At 53.7% G+C, this 19,895-nt stretch overlaps 6 protein-coding genes across 6 annotated transcripts; 3 read left to right on the forward strand and 3 right to left on the reverse strand.

Annotated features, from left to right (window-relative positions):
* Positions 1-213: 213 nt before the first annotated feature.
* On the forward strand, positions 214-4,659 carry SETTUDRAFT_164893 (uncharacterized protein). The gene is made up of 3 exons (XM_008031064.1): positions 214-2,981; positions 3,028-3,500; positions 3,547-4,659. The coding sequence occupies exons 1-3, from the start codon at positions 259-261 to the stop codon at positions 4,482-4,484; spliced, it is 4,134 nt and encodes a 1,377-aa protein (XP_008029255.1). The 5' UTR covers positions 214-258; the 3' UTR covers positions 4,485-4,659.
* Positions 4,660-6,606: 1,947 nt separating this feature from the next.
* Positions 6,607-8,115, forward strand: SETTUDRAFT_33869 (uncharacterized protein; the record flags this gene model as incomplete). Its single annotated transcript, XM_008030649.1, has 1 exon — positions 6,607-8,115. One exon carries the CDS (start codon positions 6,607-6,609, stop codon positions 8,113-8,115), a length of 1,509 nt encoding a protein of 502 aa, XP_008028840.1.
* Positions 8,116-9,525: 1,410 nt separating this feature from the next.
* SETTUDRAFT_120461 (uncharacterized protein) lies at positions 9,526-11,368 on the reverse strand (the record flags this gene model as incomplete). The annotated part of the gene is made up of 1 exon (XM_008031065.1): positions 9,526-11,368. One exon carries the CDS (start codon positions 11,366-11,368, stop codon positions 9,662-9,664), a length of 1,707 nt encoding a protein of 568 aa, XP_008029256.1. The 3' UTR covers positions 9,526-9,661.
* A 222-nt stretch (positions 11,369-11,590) lies between these two features.
* SETTUDRAFT_120466 (uncharacterized protein) lies at positions 11,591-12,827 on the reverse strand (the record flags this gene model as incomplete). Its single annotated transcript, XM_008031066.1, has 5 exons — positions 11,591-12,339; positions 12,388-12,468; positions 12,523-12,590; positions 12,642-12,729; positions 12,807-12,827. The coding sequence occupies 5 exons, from the start codon at positions 12,825-12,827 to the stop codon at positions 12,028-12,030; spliced, it is 570 nt and encodes a 189-aa protein (XP_008029257.1). The 3' UTR covers positions 11,591-12,027.
* A 355-nt stretch (positions 12,828-13,182) lies between these two features.
* Positions 13,183-14,959, reverse strand: SETTUDRAFT_164895 (uncharacterized protein). Its single transcript, XM_008031067.1, has 5 exons — positions 14,814-14,959; positions 14,681-14,748; positions 14,402-14,625; positions 13,937-14,344; positions 13,183-13,888 (listed from the first exon to the last, which is right to left on the reverse strand). Exons 1-5 carry the CDS (start codon positions 14,948-14,950, stop codon positions 13,517-13,519), a joined length of 1,209 nt encoding a protein of 402 aa, XP_008029258.1. The 5' UTR covers positions 14,951-14,959; the 3' UTR covers positions 13,183-13,516.
* A 1,633-nt stretch (positions 14,960-16,592) lies between these two features.
* On the forward strand, positions 16,593-18,349 carry SETTUDRAFT_94263 (uncharacterized protein; the record flags this gene model as incomplete). The annotated part of the gene is made up of 4 exons (XM_008031068.1): positions 16,593-16,615; positions 16,686-16,755; positions 16,834-16,914; positions 16,964-18,349. The coding sequence occupies 4 exons, from the start codon at positions 16,593-16,595 to the stop codon at positions 18,347-18,349; spliced, it is 1,560 nt and encodes a 519-aa protein (XP_008029259.1).
* Between the last annotated feature and the right edge of the window lie 1,546 nt (positions 18,350-19,895).

Here is a 19,895-nt window from a genome sequence, read left to right on the forward strand (position 1 = left end):
AAGCGGGCAATGCGATTGGCGGCCTCGGACTTGGGCGTCTTCCCCACCATCCACGGCGCAGAGGCGGTGCCTGTAGGCAACCGCCAAATGCACCCTGGTCGCCTCCAACACGGGTCTGGCGCCATGACGACGGGCCTCAAGGCAGTCGCGTTGCAGACACCCCTCATGCACCCCCTCCTCTGCAGCTAATAACTGCCATCCCCCCCCATCGCGCGTCGTAGCACCCGTTGCGACGCCCTCTCCGCCCGAATCGCCATCATGGAAACCATCAGTAGGCTGCCCCGGCGCTTGACCCAGCTCTACTCAGACACCAAGACCACCTGCGATGCCGTGGTGGAGCAGGACGCCAAAGACACGCCCGAGTCGCACGCGCTGCACCGCAAGTTTAGAATACAAAAGGACAGGCTGATAACGTGGGGCGTGGACTGGAGCGACAACTCCAAAGGAAAGCAGGGCGACATTGATGCCAGCGTCGAGGAGGCCGGCATGACGGAAACCGTCACGAGTGTGCTGGGGACCATCAAGGAAATCCTCGATGAGGCCGAGAGGATGCACCCGGGCGCATCGGCTGCTGGTGTGGCAAAGACATTATCTGGAGAAAAGAGTCGGCCTGACCCGCCCTCGTGGGCGGCCGCCGACAAGTCACGTTACGAGGACTTGATCAAGGACCTCACCACTTCCATTGACATACTCTACGACCTGTCCCGCAACCGGAGAAGCCAAAGAGCCCACGAACGAGGTCTCAGCCCAGGCAAAGCTGCACCGCGACATCCGCAGCACAGCTCGTCCACGCCAGTCTTCCTGTCGCCCGACTACAGCGCATCCGACCTGACCCTCGTAAACCCAGCAACCTTTTCTTCCAATGCACACGCGCCCCGGTCTAATCTCCCTCCAAAACTAGATTCCGCCGACCTGATCCTTCCTGACGAGGAGCCACCGCCATACGAAAGTGTTGGCACTACATCTGTTCGTGTCATCGGCCGTCTACGATCGAGGGTTGCCTCTCATTCCTGGAGGACAGACGCCAGCAGGGATACAGAAATAAATGTTCTGGTGGACTATGCTAGCTACGACCCTACTTACCGCATTACCGGCGTTTCTCCTTCAACCAAGCGTCTCGAGACTCTGTTGGCTATATTGACAAAGCTGTCCAACAGTCAGTCTTTCCACGGCACATTGAAGTGTCTGGGGTACTTTGAAGACCCAAAACAACCGCGCTTTGGACTGGTATTCGAGCTGCCCACATCCGTCTACTCTGGCCCTGCCGATGCACACAAAACCATAGAAGACTTGAAGCCAGTCGCGCTGCTAAGCGTACTTCAGACCGGATCAAAGACGTTGCACAATTCGAACAGCGCAACACCACCGCTCGAAGATCGCTTCCGTCTGGCCTTTACACTTGCATTGACCTTTAGCAAGATCCATGGAGATAACTTTGTTCACAAAGACGTTAATAGCACAAACATCATGCTATTCAAGAAGAGCCGGCGCCACTCCGCTAACAGCAGAGCGTTGCAGTACTCACTGCGGACCCCTGTCATCTGCTCATTCGACCTCTTCTCCGACTACGACATTGAAACACACAACACAATGCCGACACTGAATATTTACCGCCACCCACAGGATCCCAAGGTTACTGGAGAGAAACAGCCTCACACCCCGAGTTTCGATTTGTATGGTCTAGGACTGGTGCTGCTCGAGGTAGGCTTGTGGCAGCCATTGTTCGATTTGTGGAAACAAAAGTATACCCTGAGCGATTTCAAGCAGCGTATCGAAGACGTGTACATCCGGAGACTGGCCTCAAAATGCGGAACGGCGTACATGCAGGTCGTGCGAGATTGTTTTTGGGCGGCCGATGCAAAGGGAGACGGTGCAGACGTTCACCAGGTCTACTCTCGCATTCTCACTCGGCTTCAACGTTGCTGTATGCTTGACGAATCCGAGCCCGGCTTCGATCTGAGTGAGCTGCGGCCCGACGCCACGCCCATTCAGCAAGCATCCTCGCTGAAGCGCAAGAGTGCCAGTCAGCCTCACCTTGCTCCCGAGGCCCAGCAGAGTCCTTCGTATAGAAGTGCGAAGCGATGGGCCTTGGAAAAGGGGTCGCAGGCTCTGGAGAGAACAAAGTCTCTCTCAAGAAAATCACCCGACTTGTCACTCACAAGAAACCCGTCCCGGGGCTCTCAACACTCTATCCGAAAGAGCATCTCTGAAAGCCTGCGGATGATGAGTCCCAAGCAAGACACGCAAGAAATGGAATGGGAACAGAGAGATCCGCTCGAGGAATCAGGTACTCTTGTTGCAACGCCGCCGGGATCGCAAGACCTAAACGACGCCTCGTCGATATACCGAGAGCGTGTCCTCCTCGCTGCTTCAACCATACAGCGTGCGTGGCGGCACTCACGCAACCCTCCTAGCCAATGCCTCACCCTGCAAGACTACAAGGACAAAATCACCACCATTCAAAAGGCTTGGCGGCAGACCAAGCAAAAGCAGAAGAACAGTACCGTTTCAGCTCTCGTTACCGACGGACTTCGTCACTGGCCGGAAGCTACTCTCGGATATCCGACGCCTGAGCCGGAGATTGAGAGCCGAACAGTTGATACGAGCAAAGATCACGTTACGTCATCAATTCAGATCGAGACGGATGTTGAGCCTGTTGCCCGGCCGAAGCTGCGTTTGTTCCCTGTAAAGTTCACTCCTGAAGTTGTAGACGAATGGCATTCTACCATGCTGCCTCGTCTTGAGCGACTGATTGAGCGTGTGCTCAAAGACTCGGAGGAAACCGTCAGCATCGATCTGGTGGCTGTCGGGGAGGTTTCGGAGAAAGCCAAGCCGACTGTGTTTGTTACGTGCAGTAGTGTAGCAAAGGTCAGGGCTATTTTGAGTCGTCGCTTCCGCTACGATGATACTGTGTATGATCTCAAGGTCAGAAGAGGAAAGATTAGGAGGTCAAAGATGAGTCGCTCTTCGCGCCGTACTCGGTATGCTGATTCTGTCTGCAGTCTTGACAGGGACTAATTCATGCAGGCCTCCACATCGCTCAATGATGAATACTGACGCTTATGGCGCTGACATGGCTGTCATGAATCCATACCACCAACAACGCCCACTCTGTGGAGCATCGATTGGCGCCTTCAATGGTCAGCACCTACCGCCAGTGTCATATGGCGGAGTCATCCTAGTCGACGATGAGCCGCTGGGTATGAGTGTCCATCACCTACTAGATGCGCCATCAGATGACGAGAGTGACGCTGGAGAAGAATACGACAGGCCATATCCAAACGAAACTACGCTGTCTAGTGGAGCAAATAACCCATGGCTGATGGGCATGGGTGCGCAGCCAGGGCTTCACTTGGACTCGGAAGAGCCTGCTCCAATGTGGGATCTTGAATTGTCTGACGACGAGGATTTGAGGAGCGAAGATGACGATGGCGATGTCGATGTCGACTCTTTTGACTTTTCCGACAGCGAATTCGATTCGGACAATGAGTCTGCTCAGGGTATGTCGACAATGTTCACCGTGCTACAATCAGGCTGACAGGATAGAAATGGCTGATTCCATCATGTCACGCGCAACCACGGGCGACATTGACGGTATCCTTCCTGGCGAGGGCGAGGAGATCAAAATCACTCAGCCCGCCCTCGACGACGTAGACGCAGATTTCTTTCCCAACGAAGAAGATCGTGATGACGACCACCTCTCGTCCCACGAGCTAGGTCACGTCCACGCCTCGTCGGGAATCCGCCGCTGGAAGCGCGACGGCATTCTTCATGAGATTGACTGGGCACTCCTGAAACTCAAGGAAGACCGTCTCCAGCCATACAACATCTGCCAGGGCGGCCGCCGCTTCTGCATGGGTGCCATGACGCCCGAGCAGCGAGCAATAGCATCCAAGCTCAAACCGCCCGTCGACCGGCGACAATTCACCCCTGAAGAAGACGAATACCCCAACGGCGTGGCGCCCGCGGCCTCGCTCGGCGGTCTTGCCGTCCACTGTTTCGGCCGCACTACCGGTCTCCAAGGCGGCATGATCAGCTCCGTCATGTCAGCCGTGCGCATCTATCACCGCAAGTCCTTCTCTCGCTCCTGGCACGTCGCCGGCGACTTTGGCATCGGCGGCGACAGCGGCGCGTGGGTGGTGCAAAACGGCAAGCACAAAGTCGTCGGCCACGTCCTCGCCTTTTGCCACAAGAACAAAATCGCATACATCTGCCCCATGGAGGTCCTCCTCGAAGACATCAAGCGCACCCTCGGTGCAAAACGCATATACCTCCCCGGCTCCGTCGAGCAGACTCTATATGCCGCTAAGAAGGCCCGCCAGCACGACGTCATGGGCGAGCTTGGTGAGCGCGTGCATGGCCTTGGTATTGTGGACTCTGCTGTCGATGTCCGTGAGGCGGCGTTGGGAACCGCGCCTCCGGCTGTTAATGCAGGCGGGATTTGGGGTCTGCGTGCTACTAGAGTGCCGGTTGCGAGGAGCTAGGAATATCTGTCTGTACGTGTGTGTTTGTATTCTCTGGGGAAGAGTGGGCGTTTTTATATTTTGGGCATCTGTGGTTTTAAAGGAAATACCCCCTCTACTTCTCTCTCTCTATTTCTCTCTACTCCTCTTTCTCTCTATCTCTCTGGGCTTTTCCATTCCCCAGCGTCGTTTTCCCCAAGTAATTATATAATATTACTTACATGCTTGAATATGAAGCTTCGACTGTGTAGTATTTCGTAATGTCCTTCGACTGAATAAGTTGAAGATGTGATGATGAAATCTTTCTGGTAGAATATCTGTTTGCACTTATATATATCAGTCTCTTAACCGAACAAGTTGGAGAATCTGTTCTTTTTTTTCCCTCTCTCTTTAACAGTATGCCGTGTCAATTACATCCCAAGCGTCTTTTGTTTTTATCGGATTGAAGCAGAGCAGTAAGTAGTGATAAGGTGAACGATATTGCGTGTTCAACTCAGATTGTTGAAATCGTTTATCTGTGTTTGATGAGAGAAGAAAGAGAGAGGTTGTCTCGCCTGACGATGTGTTGTTACGGTGGCACGAGAAGCAGCTCCATCTGGTTGCGAAGAGAAAGGAGAACGCCATGTCCGTAGTTAAATGCTACATTGTTGAACCAGTGACCACTGGCGGATAGAACCCTATGACATCAACACATTCTCTGCCTCGCCATTCCTGCGTTCCTAATACACACTGAGCGGTAAAGAATACCTTTGTATATACATAGCAATACAGGCCATCTCAGGGGTACGCAAAATCATCCCAGAAAGAGCAATTTCAGTGAACTATGCACGCTAATTGTCCTTCAAAAAGCAAAAAAAAATATTCTCATCTCAATGACAAAAACAGTCTTTGTTGAGCTCCTGCTCCTCGCAACGCGTGTCACCGGTATTTTGCTTTTTTTCAAAAAAAAAAAAAACTCTTTCAAATGAGGCTTACGTTGAGCGCGCCGGACGCTTGGGGACGAAATGTTATTTGCAGTGACGTAAACGGAGATGCACTTTCAGAGCTTGAGCTCTTGATGAACCTACTCTGCTACCAAGGCGTGTCTGCACGTGCATGGTTGAGCGCTGGTAGTAGTGCTAAAAGGGTGGCGCTAGTACGAGATGGGGTGTGGCGCGTCCCCTGAGGTGACGTTGTTGGGCGAACACCAACGACATTGATGGCAATGGACTTGCATCTTTGTCTAGACTTGTAGTAATGCGCGGTGAGGCATTCACCGGTGAAATCTTGGGCTTTCCTGACTTGGATATGCTCCTGATCAGGCCTCGTAGGGACACGCCATGGCGTTGGCCTCTCTACCACTTTCGAGCACGGTTATTGCTAACAGCCTCTGCAGTGTGCTATGGGTTCTTCTCAAGCCTATGCGCAAGGTCAGTTTTGTAGCATAGGGCGTGCGTGCTTGACTGTGCTCTTTTCGATGTTCGCCCTATGGTCTGCCAACAACGCTGGGACCCCAAGGTCTTGATCTGACTGTCTGATCATTCGAACGTTCTGTAGATCTACAGGTCTACACTTGCGGTGACCTGCATGTATACTACCAGGCTAACATATTGGATGACTGCATCTCGCCTACCTAGAATCAAAAGCTAGCGCCGGCTCACCGGGAATCCTACAATGGGGTAAACGTCTACTGCAAAGAAAAAAGCATCCACTTCCTTTTTCTCGGAGGCATTCAAGGCGAATTTCCGTTCAATGGGTAATTAGAGAAAACGCAGATCACGATTGGAACAATAATCCATCGGGGGTGCATGCCGGGTCTTAGAAGCCTCAACATAGTGATGCATCGACCCGAGTCGAAGCTTTCTCATCCGTGCCTTGTATATCGAATTCACGACTATGCCAGGATAGCAAGAGCCAGCAAGTCACAGTCTTTGCGACTTCAGGGGGGGCAAGGCTCTACAGAATCCAGGCCTGCCTCGAGCGTGTATATATATACCAACATTCCTCGTGTTTCTAACTCATCATCCTGCACATCCACTCCACAATCTACAACAACCTTCACACTCTTTTACCCAGCTTTGCTTACCGCAGTCATTCATTGTCAACGACTTTAATAACTACTACCACTTCTTCCTTAATCCAAAATAACAACCAACCAGCCAAAATGAAGTACGCTTTCATCTTCGTTGCCACCGCAGCAGCCTACGATTACGGATACGGCGACGCCAAGCACCAGGCCGACTCAACTCCTACTCCCACTCCCAAGCACACTCCTACTCCTACGCCTACCCCCGAGCTCGCCGGATACCCCACCATTGATCCCGGCTATGGCGCGCCTCCCGTGACGGTGACCCGACAGAACCAGCCGTACCCAAGCTGCGCATCTGCTGCCCCCGGTGGCCACGGCTGCGCCAAGTGGGAGAAGGGCACCTTTGTCTCGACCGTCATTCGCGACTGTGACAACAACTATGTTACTGTAACAAACACCGACCAGACTATTACCATCTCACGCACCAGGACCGTCATCAAGCATACTCCCACCCCTGAAGTCGGACATGGTGCCCCGTACGGAGCGCCCAACGGCGGCCATGCCGCGCCTACTGGTGGACACGCTGTGCCCACTGGCGGCCATGCTGCTCCTTCAGGTGGAAATGGTGCTCCCTCAGGTGGACATGGTGCTCCCGTGGGCGGATATGGTGCTCCCAACGGCGGACATGGTACTCCTACCGGCGGCCATGCCGCGCCCACAGGTGGACATGGTGCTCCTTCAGGTGGAAATGGTGCTCCCGCAGGCGGACATGCTGCTCCCACAGGCGGCCATGCTGCTCCCACAGGCGGCGCCCACAACGAAGACCCTGCAGGCACATGGTACGAGCTGTACGAGAAGACTGAGGAGGCCAAGTACAAGGACCTGGGACCCCACGCTCTCCCTGGATACGGTGGCTCTGGTCTCTGCGACGAAGGCGAAACCAAGCAGTCTGTTCACGTCAAGGAACTCAAGGACGGAAAGACTCACGAATACAACCGTACGCACTACTACCGCGGAAGCACCAAGCCAAAGGGCCATGGCGAATCTAAGCCAGAGGGTCATGCTTCCAAGCCTGAAGAACCCGCTGCCTCCAAGCCAAAAGAGCCTGTTCCATCCAAGGCAGCCAAGTCGGCTGTCCCCACGCCAAAAGCCTCCAAGGGAGCCTCCAAGACCACTGATTTCATGGGCCTTCCCCTCGGCGGCCTGGTCCCCGGTGCAGCAGTTCCGGAGCCCGCAGCCGCCAGCGAGACGCCCAAGGTTGGTGGCGATGCTAAGAAGCCTGTAGCCGAAGAGTCCGAGGAGACCAAGACTGAGAAGTCGGATAAGACTGAGAAGGAGAACAAGTCTGAAGATGACGACGAGGAGAAGTCCCCAGCTTCAGCCGAAGAGGAGATTGTGTCGGACGATAACTCCCCGCTCGACAGTGTCCCCTTCCTTTCCGACTTTTTCGGCTCGAGCGACAAGGAGTCTATGAAGCCTGAGTCCTCTGAGGAGAAGCCTGTCGAGTCCTCTGAGGAGACTTCCGAGTCCACCGAGGAGCCTGCCACTCAAGAGCCCGAGGCATCCAACGAGGTGGCTGAGCCCGAGGAGCCTCTCGCCAAGAAATCAAACTGGGCCGGCTACGCTTCTGACTTCAGCACCTAGTAAATCCTCGTACATCTAGTTACTGTAAGACCCCCGAGTCTGACACGTCCACGAGCAAGCACAGATCCATGTACATGGATAAAGTGGAATAGGGGGGCGCATATGTCAAGGTGCAAGCGCGCAAGCAAGCCATCTACCAAGTAAGCAAAATACCATCTAGGCTGATATAGACACACACATACACACAACGCGCAATACACATGCAATTTTCCCTTTTTTACCTCATCTCCTTTTCCAGTCCTCATGTATCTTTCTTCTTCTTCTTCTAGCCTCTCATTCAGCACTCTTTGCATCTCATTCCTTTTCCTTTTCCGACTCTCGTTTTTTTATCTCTCATTTTTTCTGATGTCTTGATGGTTCCACTCATGTATATACGCTTTGGCATGTCTTTCGTTGAGAGTTGTTCGAAAAAAAGAAATTTAGAATATAGAATATAGACGAATAGAAAATTCAATATGGAAAATGTGCTGATAGAATGTGTGTGTGAGAAGGTAGTAGTAGTAGTAGTAGTAGTAGTAGTAGTAGTAGTAATAGCACTTAAACAAACAAACAAACAAAACTCAATCTCAACCCCAAACAAAACCCAGGCATTAAAAACGACAAATCTCTTCCCCTGATACAATACGACACCTTTCCCACCCACCCCCCCCCCTTTTTTTTTAATCTATCTCATTAGTGCCATGAAAGTCTATACACTGTATACACACTCCCTGTAGCAACTCGACCTCTAACCCCAACTAAACAAGATTATTTACAAAAAGATAGGCGAACGCAAAAAAAAAAGATAAAAGAAAATAACACGCCTTCTTCTGAGTCTCCGCTTTACTAAACTCTAACCTAAGGCGATTGAATTGAATTGACTGATTCATCTGAAAATACACATATACACACACACATACATATACACACACACATACATATACACACACACATACATACAAACATACATAATAATTATACATAGCACAGACTATAAATACACAACAGACATGTAGATATAGACTATCTAATAGTTTGAAATAAAAGGGGTTTTTTTTCGATTTGTTAGTTGTATCTGAACGAAATAAAAAAAACATTAGATTTTATATACAAAACAAACATGTACTAAAAACACGTTGAAAGTGTGATAAGAGAGGGAAATGGGGGGAAAAGAGGTAGGTGCATAGGTAGGTAGGTAGATACTGTGTAGCGAGTAGTTTCTCACCAAGTGACTGACTAATCAACTGACTGACTGACTAACTGACTGACTGACTGACTGACTGACTGACTGACTGACTAGATATGTGTATGTATATGTATGTGTGTATGCAATAATATAATCCTCTCCTACTTTTTTTTTCTCTTTCACTCATGTACTAAAAAAAAAGAAAAAAAGAAGAAAAAAAGAAAAAAAATACACAGTTTATCATAGCCACAATGGATACCAATTAGACTCAAAGACCATCATCAAAATATCACTTCAAAGCCGCCTCTCCGCACCCATTTCCCATACCCCATTTCCCATACCCCAAACTCATCCATCCCCCTCCCCCATATCCACATCCCCTTATTTCCCCATAGTCTTCAAATACGCCTCCCAGCCATCCTCCAACAATACTCGATCCTTCCTCAGAACCTCATGTTCATTCCCTTCCATCCACAAGCGCAGCCGCTCACGAATGGCGTAGTCATGAGCACCCAGAATGCGGATTGCAAGCAGCGCAGCGTTGGTGGAATTGTTGATGCCGACGGTGGCTACGGGCTCGCCGCGCGGCATCTGCGTCATGCTGACGAGCGAGTCCCAGCCGTCCATGACGCTGGCTTTGACGGGCAGCCCGATGACGGGGAGCGTGGTCCACGAGGCGCACATGCCGGGGAGATGGGCTGCGCCGCCTGCAGCACCAATGATGACTTTGAGCGACGTCTGAGCGGCGTTCTTGGAGAACTCGCGGAGCCAGTCGGGCGTGCGGTGCGCAGACGTGATGCGTGTGGTAAAGGGGATTTGGAGTTTGGTTAGGATCTCGAGGCCTGCGCGGCAGACGGGGAGATCCGAGTCGGAGCCCATGATTACGGCGACGAGAGGCTCTTCTTTGGTGGTTTCGGGGTTCCGCGGTTCGACCGTCTTGCCTTTTTGCGCGTCGACAAAGTCAATGAGGGGTTGGATCTCGCGCTCGGCGGCGGCGAGCGTGGGCGCCGTCAGCGTAATGTGACCCATCTTACGACCCGGGCGAGCGTCTCCTTTGCCATAGAGATGGACTGAGGCGTTGATGGACTCAATCGCCTTCTTGGCTACTTGGATGTGCGAGTCTGGTGTCTTGCCGCCGAGAATGTTGAGCATGATTGCGGGTTCGCGGAGGCGGAGGCTGGATTCCAAGATGGGGATGTCGAGGATAGCGCGGAGGTGGGCATCGTACTGGGAGATGGGACAGGCCTCGATGGTGTAGTGACCCGAGTTGTGTGGACGAGGCGCAATCTCGTTGATGAGGAGGCTGTCGTCTTTGAGCAGGAACATCTCGACGCCAAAGACACCCTTTCCTTCAAAAGCGCCAATGGCCTTCTTCGCCAGGTCCTGGGCCTGCTGTGCAATCTTGGCGGATACATTTCGTGGCGGCGCATATGTGAGCTTGCAGATGCTGTCCTCGTGCACAGTCTCCACGGTAGGGAATGTGAGCACGCCGTCCTTGGTCTTGACAACCATGACCGCAAGCTCCATGCGAAAGTCTGCCCATCGCTCAGCGTACAGCGGTCGCTTGCCTAGTGCCTCGAATGCTGCATCGACATCTGCCTCGCTCTTGACGACAAAATTACCCTTGCCATCGTACGCCTCCGTCTTGCTCTTGAGCATGAAGGGATAGCCATACGACGCCCCCACTTCTTTCAGTCCTTCAACTTCCTTGCCCTCAAGATCGATACTGTCGGCGACACCAACTCCATGCTCTTTCAGGTACTGCTTCTGCGCATATTTGTCCTTGATAGTCCGGAGAGTCTTCCAGCTCGGCTCAACAACGACTTGTCCCGCAACCTGCTCCAGCATGTGGGTATCCACGTGCTCGATTTCGACGGTGACGACATCGGAGGATTGGGCCAGTTGCTTTACGGCGGCTGCATCCTTGAAAGAGCCCTCAATGTGTCCATTGTGTGCTGAGATTTGCTTGGCTGGCGTTGCTGCTGCGTCTAGTACGTTGACTTGGATGTTCAAGCGATTCGCGGCTTCAATCAGCATGCGACCGAGTTGGCCGCCGCCCAATACACCGACCTTGCGAGTGTCGTACATTTTTGCGGATATGGTTGCAGATCAAGTCACTGCTGTATGGCAGTGACTGGTTTTGTAGATGTTCAATTGGAGTCACTTATGCGGTAGTGACTAGGTTAGGATATTACGTGGGTGAGGGAGACTAGCGCGATGGTTGGTTGAATGTGGGGGAGCCGCAAGAAAATTTGTCGTAAAAAGCCCGCCGTCAAGTGAGAAGATCCTGGGTTACCAGATGCGGAAAAACAGTCCTGCAAAGGCGGCGGATTACTACAGAAGCACCGCGTCACAGCAGATGAGAATGGTCATGAGAATGGTCATGTCAAGAGCGTTTTGTTGCAGCCTTTTGAATACCCAACATTCGCCGATTTCGAGGAACCGTCTTCTCCAACCATCGAGGTATCCGCCAATGAATACTTTCTGTTGCTTCTATATCATTGGAATGAAAGTGAACAATCCAAGTCACAGTCACAACAAATATACTTCACGAATCAAAAATGAGATTTCATGGTGGACCCTGAGCCCCAAGAGCCCATTTGTATGCTTCATTTCATGTTGAGCATCGAGTATCTTTTTGCAGGCCTTCAAAGAGCCATTGCTAGTCATGATGCACGCCTCGTAAGTGAATTCCCATGACCGTGACCACGCCAAACCAGAGAAACCGAACCACTTGTAGCACAAGCTTAGACCTTGAAACCACGCGACCTTCTGCGTCCACGGGCACGCTCGAACTTGCGGCCCTTGCTCTCGACGTAGGGCTTCTTTCCAGAGTGGGGACCGAAGCCAAAGTGCTTGAAAGCCTCACGCGAGTTCTTGGGTCCGCGGAGGAGGAGGGTGTTGGCTCCGGTGGGGGAGCGGGTAGCGACCTCGTCAATGGTGAGGCACTCACCACCAGCCTTCTCGATGCGAGCGCGAGCCGAGGCAGTGAAGCGGAGAGCCGCAACCGAGAGCTTGGGGAGCTCGAGCATGCGGTTGTCGTCAGTGACGGTGCCGACCTGGTCCTGTTAGCCATTCGCCTGCAGTCTTGTATTCGGGCGCCGTACAATGACGATGGTCTTGCCCTCGTGGGTCTTGGCGGTGTTCTTGTTGGCCGCGATGGAGACAATCTTGGAGAGGGAGACGGGCTATCGCGTGTCAGTTGCGCTGTTTGCTAAGAATCCGTATCGTCGGCGGCTTACGGGACGGTTGGTCTTGGACATCATGAGGCGGCGCAGAACCGTCTTGTTGAAGGGGGCATCGGTGCGGCCTGTGGGCAGTTAGCACAGATTATGGGCGGAATTCCAGTGCGACAACTTACGAGCCAGGAACTTGTACAGACGCACCAACAGCTTGACGTAGGGGTTGGTGGACTTGGGGACCTCTGTGCACTCGTCAATCTCTCTCCTCTCGAAGGCTCATGTTGCGTCTAAAGACAGCTATCGCCAGCGCATTGCTGCGCCGACTCGACGGGGGAATCACATACTGCGGTGCCCGTCTCGAACATGGTGGCGGTCGAGGTCAATTCCCATCTTGACTGATTTTGAGCGTGTTGTGCTGGGGGTTAGTAACGACTGGGAGAGAGAAGTTGTCAATCAGAAGAAATTGCGAAATAGCCCAGCTTGGCGTGGTGTGGCCCGTGCGAAGCGAGGAAATCGCAACTCCACTTGCGCGCCTCGCCGCCACGGCGAAGCAGATGCACCAGACTGGTCGCTAGCGCTGCGCCGCCGTCTCGGCTCGCTGCGCCGACGGTGGAAAGAAACCTGTGCAGCGCATCCACATCTTTGGTCTGGTCGCATGTGAGTGCTCATCTCATCACATAGCGTCGCACGTTGCTTCACAAGCATTACCATTATGTAGCTAGAAAGTATGTATCTTCCGCTCGCAGTCGCTGTGAATGCCTGCAAGGTCTATATATGACAAAAACCGTGTCACTTCGTTTCCCCGTCATTGTTCCCCGACAAGTGTGCCCAGGGTTGCATCCTGAATCAAGAGCTTCTCAAAGCAGGCTCCCTCGGGTTGAGAGAGGCCCGCTGGTCTATGCGTATAACGTGAATCCCGTACATGTGAGGCTTACTCCAAACAACAATAAAAAGACAAAGAAGAACAAAGGCGCGAGATGCTGGCGCAGACTTGATCGATTGGGCTCGCTTCATGTTGCAAAATAGTATTCGCTGGCTGGGGACACGGGGCGCTTTATACAGCCTTGTCGCCAATGAGCTTGCCAATACCGTTATAGACCTGGTTGGTCGAGTCGGGAGCGTAGCGTGGTCCGAGGGAACCCAGAATGAAGAACATGGAAATGATGACGGCGGTGAATACCATGAGCTTGCGGAGCACAGGCCTGCTGTGGCCAAGCTCCTGCCACTTCATGCTACCCTGGCCAAGGTACTCCTTGAGCTTCTCTCCACCCAGCTTGTAGTAGACAAGACCGCCGAGCGCGATGGAGTAACCAAAGGCCTGGAGGAGGGTGACGGGGTCCTTGAAGAGGAACATGGACGCGAAGACAAGGAGAATGTCCTTGAGCACACCGGAAAGCGTGAGGACGAGCGAAGAGGTCCTGCCAATCTACGAATTGTAAGCAGGTGCTGGAGAAGAGGAGGAAATCAGACATACCAGGAAGACGACCGAGACGTTGAGCAAGAAGGCGACGGATGCGTTGGCGAACAGGGTGAAAAGGCCGACGCGGTCCACATCAGCCATGGTCATGGCAGGAAGCTCAGTGAAGATCAAAATGCAGCCGTTGATGACGGCGCACGCGGGGGCGTAGTAGTAGAGCGAGACGAGGGGGTCCATCTTGAAGTCGGCGCCGCTGAGCAGACGCTGAACCATGACCAAGCGGATAGCCTCGAAAGCGATACCGGCGCACTGGAACAGGAAACCGACCATGACGAATTGGATCTCACCCATCGAGGCAATGACGACACCAATGACAATGAACGACACGTTCCCGAGCGTCTTGAAGTTGACGGGCGAGACACCCAGGACCCAGGTGGTGATGAGGACAGCGACAGGCATGGTGGCCTTGGAAAAAAAAAGTCAGCATATTCCTGTTTCGCCGGCGCAGCGCTCTCAACGTACCTTGAGCATCTGGATAAAGGCCACACTGAGGTATAGATATGCCTGGTTACCGCAGATCAAACTCATGCTGAAGAAGATGCCGATGGGGACAATGGCTCGGAGGTAGACGCGGCCCGTCATGGGCACCTTCTTCCTGGAGTCGAGGACGGAGGTGAAGCGGGCGAGGATCTGGGTCATGACGGTGGCGAAAATGAGATGCCATGTTGTGAGGAAGATTGGGAAGTCTGAGCGTCTCTGTCAGTATGCGCTTCTTCATGGGCGAGCTGAGGGTAGACGCACGAAATTTGGCCGTGTCGAGGATGTACTTGTTGAAGACGATTGTGCTGGAACTCAGGGCGATCCAGGTGCTGCAGGGCGATTAGCTTGGTTGCTTGCATGGGGGGGCGAAGAGCAGGGTGTGGTGTTGACGTACGCAATGTAGACAGAAGGATGGAAGGAAGACGACTCGGGAGCCGACTTCTGGGCATCAGGGTTCACCGTGGGGAGGACAGGCTGCGCCGTGTCGCGAGAGGCGTCGACCGACGACCTCACCTTCTCGTCTTGAGACATTGCTGGGGGGGGGGAAAGGGTGGAGGCTAACGAGAGACTGTGGATAAGGAGGCAGTGGGCGAAGGAGAAAAAGAGAGAGAGAGAGAAAGTCGAGTTGGTGGTGAAGATGCAGGGAGAGGCTGCGGCGACGGACTGGTTTGGCGGGCGAGGGCGCTTCTGGACTAGCGGCGTTGCTGACTGATGAGGCGGTGGTTGCGCGTCCAAAGGCAAAGTGAAACCTCACGGGCGCGGCACAAGCGAGGGACGGGGCTTGTCAGGAGAGGAGCGAGGGTGGGAGGATCGTGTGGTATGGAGATGGGCAAGGTGCGGCGATGGGGGGGTGGCAGCGCTAGCGACGAGAGGGGCGGAGCGGAAGTCAGGCAGAGGGCGTTGGCGTGGTAGTGGGAGTGGGAGTGCGTGGGAGAGCGTGATGGGGAGTGGGCGTGGTAGGGCCGGGGGCACAGGGGGTGTGGGGACATGCACATGTGCAGTAAGGGCAAGGTGCGAGCGCCTACTGGGCCACGGCCATGGATCCATCTATGTATGTGAGGCAGCATGACGAGTGACGGCGACAGCGACGACGCGTGAAACCGATGTGCTGTGGAGCCGCGAGTGCGGACGCGCAATCACAATGGGCGCTTCTGCAGAGGTGTGCGATGGCGCCGAAATTGGGAGCCGCGCCCAGCAGGCTGCTTGGTGTGAAGGCGTACGCGTACCTACCGCCAGCTATCGACGTGCTATTGCCCTGGGTCCCACGGCCGCCTTGTCTGTGGCTCTGCCGTGGCCCGCCGTGCTCCAGGTACAGTGCTGGGCCACGCAGGCTCGACATTCCAGTACATTGCGCGAGACGGGCCCCCCATGGCGGAGGCGGAGGCGGGAGGCGAGAGGCGAGAGGCGGGAGGCGAGAGAGGCAAAGGCCTGAGGCGCGGCGTAGAATAGGGGGGGCGGGCGTGTCTGTATTTGGCACAGGCGTCATTGCACCGTCGCACTAGCACGACACGCAGCCTGGCAGACTGCTGCGAGACTACAGTGTTGATCGCAGCAGCACCACGCTGTACCACGGGCCGCCAGCGAGCGTCTTTTGACTGTGACTGACTGCACTGTGTGCTGACCTGGCCTGACACTGACGCTCCGCCCGCCGCGGGGACGTGCAGGAGGGAACGCGACACAGCAGCGGTGCGGTGCTGCTCCACAGCGACAACGGTTGCTACCACTACCGCTACCACTACCACTACCACCACCACTGCTACTACAAGACCTACTTTGGCCTGCTCTGCGTCCTGCGCCCCCCGCCAGCCAATGGATGCGCCCACGAGCTGCCACTGCCCACTGCCCACTGCCCACTGCACCCACGGCGCCTCCTCCCCCCATGACGCGCTGCCCCTTTTCCCTGCCACTGCCCTATGCCTCTGTCGCCTTTTTGGTGCCCCCCCAGACGCGCGCGGGCGTCGACTGGCTGGCCCCTCCACCCTCTACCCTGGCCCACTTTTAACAGCATCGCCCTTGGCATTCTTCGTCTATCTCTAGCTATATTCCTCCACCACGCCGCCCCAACTGTCGCCCGCCCGCCCACTGCTCCACCCTCCCTCACTCCTACATGCTCAACTTTGCCCGCCAGACCCTCAAGCGTGTTCCAAGTTTCCAAGAAATCCTGCAGGGCACCATGGGTTCCGCCAAGGAAGAAATGTACGTTCACCGCCTGCTTGCACAAGGAAAGAGAGAGAAACAGAGAGCTTGCCCTGACCACCCGCTGCAGTTCTGTCGACGTGCTCGTCATTGGCGCTGGTCCAACTGGACTCGGTGCCGCCAAGCGCCTCAATCAAATTGTACGTCTGCTCCCCCCCCCCCATGGCACGCTGCCTGCCCAGCTGCTCATGTCAACTGACAACCCCCCCCCCCCCCAGGATGGTCCCTCGTGGATGATCGTCGACGCCAACGAAACACCCGGTGGTCTTGCTTCGACAGACACGACTCCCGAAGGCTTCGTGAGTGCCCCAGGCGCCAATTGGTCCCTCTTGTCTAACCACGCCCCAGCTCTACGACGTCGGCGGCCATGTCATCTTTTCCCACTACAAGTACTTTGACGACTGCATCGACGAGGCCCTGCCCAACGACGACGACTGGTTCACCCACCAGCGCATCTCGTACGTCCGCTGCAAGGGCCAATGGGTCCCCTACCCCTTCCAAAACAACCTGTCTATGCTGGGCAAGGACGACCAGGCACGCTGCATGGACGGCCTGATTGACGCCGCCCTCGAGTCCCGCGTGGCAAACACCAAGCCAAAGGACTTTGACGAGTGGATCCTCCGCCAGCTGGGTGTTGGCATTGCCGACCTCTTCATGCGCCCATACAACTTCAAGGTCTGGGCCGTCCCTACCACCAAGATGCAGTGCGAGTGGCTCGGCGAGCGTGTTGCTGCGCCCAATGTCAAGGGTGTCATGTACAACATCATCCACAACAAGACGGCCGGAAACTGGGGTCCCAACGCCACGTTCCGCTTCCCCGCACGAGACGGTACCGGTGGAATTTGGATCGCCGTCGCCAAGACGCTCCCAGAGTCCAAGACACGGTACGGCGAACACAGCAAGGTGACCAAGGTCGACGCCGACGGCCACAAGGTACATCTCCAGGACGGCACCGTCGTCAATTACAAGAAGCTCATCAACACCATGGCCGTTGACGCGCTCGTCGAGACCATGGGCGACAAGAAGCTCATCGACCTCAGCAAGGGTCTCTTCTACTCCACCACGCACGTCATTGGTGTTGGTCTGCGTGGTGAGCGCCCTGAACGCATCGGTGACAAGTGCTGGCTGTACTTCCCCGAAGACGACTGCCCCTTCTACCGCGCCACCATCTTCTCCAACTACTCGCCATACAACCAGCCGCAAAAGGACGTCAAGCTCGCCACGCAGCAGATGGCCAATGGCTCCAAGCCCAGCTCCACCGAGCCCAAGGAGGGACCCTACTGGTCTATCATGCTCGAGGTGTCCGAGTCGAGCATGAAGCCTGTTGACCAGGCGAACCTGCTCAAGGACTGCATTCAGGGTCTGATCAACACTGAGATGATCAAGCCCGACGACGAGATTGTCTCGACCTACCACCGCCGCTTCGACCACGGATACCCCACTCCTTCGCTCGAGCGTGAGGGTGTCCTCAAGGAGCTGCTTCCCGCCCTACAGACCAAGGACATTCTGTCCCGTGGTCGCTTCGGCTCATGGCGCTACGAGGTTGGTAACCAGGACCACTCGTTCATGCTGGGTGTCGAGGCGGTTGACCACGTTGTCCACGGTGCCGTTGAGCTAACGCTCAACTACCCCGACTTTGTCAACGGCCGCAAAAACGAAGAGCGTCGTTTGGTGGACGGTGCTCAGATTTTTGCCAAGACGCCTCTTGCTCTGAGGAACAAGGGTGTTGACTAGACGCATGTTGAGCATGTTATAGATTTTGAGAAATGTTTATGGTATACCACACTTGTTTTACGAAAGGAAGGGCATGGACTAGGGCGTTGGCGCTACGCATGCATGGAAAGGCTAGTAGATTATCGTTGCCTTTGCGAAGATTAGTTGTTGGCAATGAGAATAGACACTGTCTTGCGCATATCAAGCGTTTCTACCTGTCACACATTGTAATCTGTTTGCTCCACCTACTCATGTTCAGTTCCATGTCCACAACAACCTCCTCCGATCATTGCCCTGAAACTGAACATTCATCACGCCCTACTACGAAAACAATGCTCCACCAGTAATTTTAGAAGAAAAATATGTATGTATGTATACGTAGCAATCGAAACATCATCATTCTGTTCGTCCTTTGCTATATCCGTACCACCACCACCACCAACACGAAAATAAAAACAAACAAAAAAACATCCTCTCCCCCCCCCCGTTTCCTCATTCCCAACCCATCACAACACCAACACCAACACCAATAACGCTAATAATAATAATAATAAAAGACAACAATAACAAATGCACGAGTCACGCACGGCTGATAGCCAGATAACCAGAGAGCCAGATAGGCGGAATAGAGAAATTAGGTAGGTAGATAGATAGATCGACCATCTCCTATCTACATACTATCTACTATTCTATGCTGTATAACATGGCTAGGTGTATGTATATTAGACAAGGGGGCAGGAAATTAAAAGGCGCAATGGTATAGTTATGCTGTTTGACGGACGGGAATTATCGTAATGAAGATGGGTTGTCTTGGCAATTTTAAAATTGGGTGGGGTGGGGAGTGGGGGATTTTAAAATTGCGCGTGGCGGGAGAGAGTTGGTTACTATCATCCGTTGTGTGTGGGGGTGTTTGATAGTGTCGGTGGTATTATTACAATTTTCGGGCGCGTTTGAGCTACAACATCCATGTATCCATCCATGTATTAGGTACATAGGTACATGGACAAATAGACAAGTAAATAGCATACCCGCAGCACCCACCACATGCACTGCGGGAATTCCTAACAATAACAATAACAACAACCTCTCCTCCTCTACAAAAAGATACATACACACCACACAGTCCCAAGCTCAATCGCGTCCATGTCAGTCATGAGTATGCATCGCATCACATTACATGCATGACTAATATCGCGCGCCCGCGCGGAGGCTACAAGTGGCTAAGAGGCTACAAGTGGCTAAGAGGCTACAAGTGGCTAAGAGGCTACAAGTGGCTAAGAGGCTACTTAGAGGCTAAGAGGCTACTTGGAGGCTGAAAGGCTAAAACACCTCGGCTATTCAAGCTGTCATGGCGGAATGCATCGAGGCGCGAAAACGGATAATAATGATAATCATAATGAGATTGGGATTGGGGAATGGGCATGGGGATAGGGATAGTGATGACGTTGGAACGGGACTGAGAAGAAGAAGAAGAAGAAGAAGAAGAATAACTACTATGGATTAGGTCTAAGTAGCGGTGCTGGTGTACCACGGATCTGTTTTTTTTTGTTTTATCTTAGCAATACTT

This window comes from Exserohilum turcica (genome assembly GCF_000359705.1).
Source record: "Exserohilum turcica Et28A unplaced genomic scaffold SETTUscaffold_5, whole genome shotgun sequence".
Classification (NCBI taxonomy): Eukaryota; Fungi; Ascomycota; class Dothideomycetes; order Pleosporales; family Pleosporaceae; genus Exserohilum; species Exserohilum turcicum.

Excerpts from the sequence above, each read along its gene's own strand:
- SETTUDRAFT_164893 (XM_008031064.1), top strand. The coding sequence starts at position 259 with ATGGAAACCATCAGTAGGCTGCCCCGGCGCTTGACCCAGCTCTACTCA. Across the intron at positions 2,982-3,027 it reads CGCTCTTCGCGCCGTACTCG|GCCTCCACATCGCTCAATGA; the intron begins GTATGCTGATTC and ends TAATTCATGCAG. Across the intron at positions 3,501-3,546 it reads GGACAATGAGTCTGCTCAGG|AAATGGCTGATTCCATCATG; the intron begins GTATGTCGACAA and ends CTGACAGGATAG.
- SETTUDRAFT_164895 (XM_008031067.1), bottom strand. The coding sequence starts at position 14,950 with ATGTCTCAAGACGAGAAGGTGAGGTCGTCGGTCGACGCCTCTCGCGAC. Across the intron at positions 14,749-14,813 it reads CATCCTTCTGTCTACATTGC|CACCTGGATCGCCCTGAGTT; the intron begins GTACGTCAACAC and ends ATCGCCCTGCAG. Across the intron at positions 13,889-13,936 it reads ACGTCTCGGTCGTCTTCCTG|ATTGGCAGGACCTCTTCGCT; the intron begins GTATGTCTGATT and ends TACAATTCGTAG.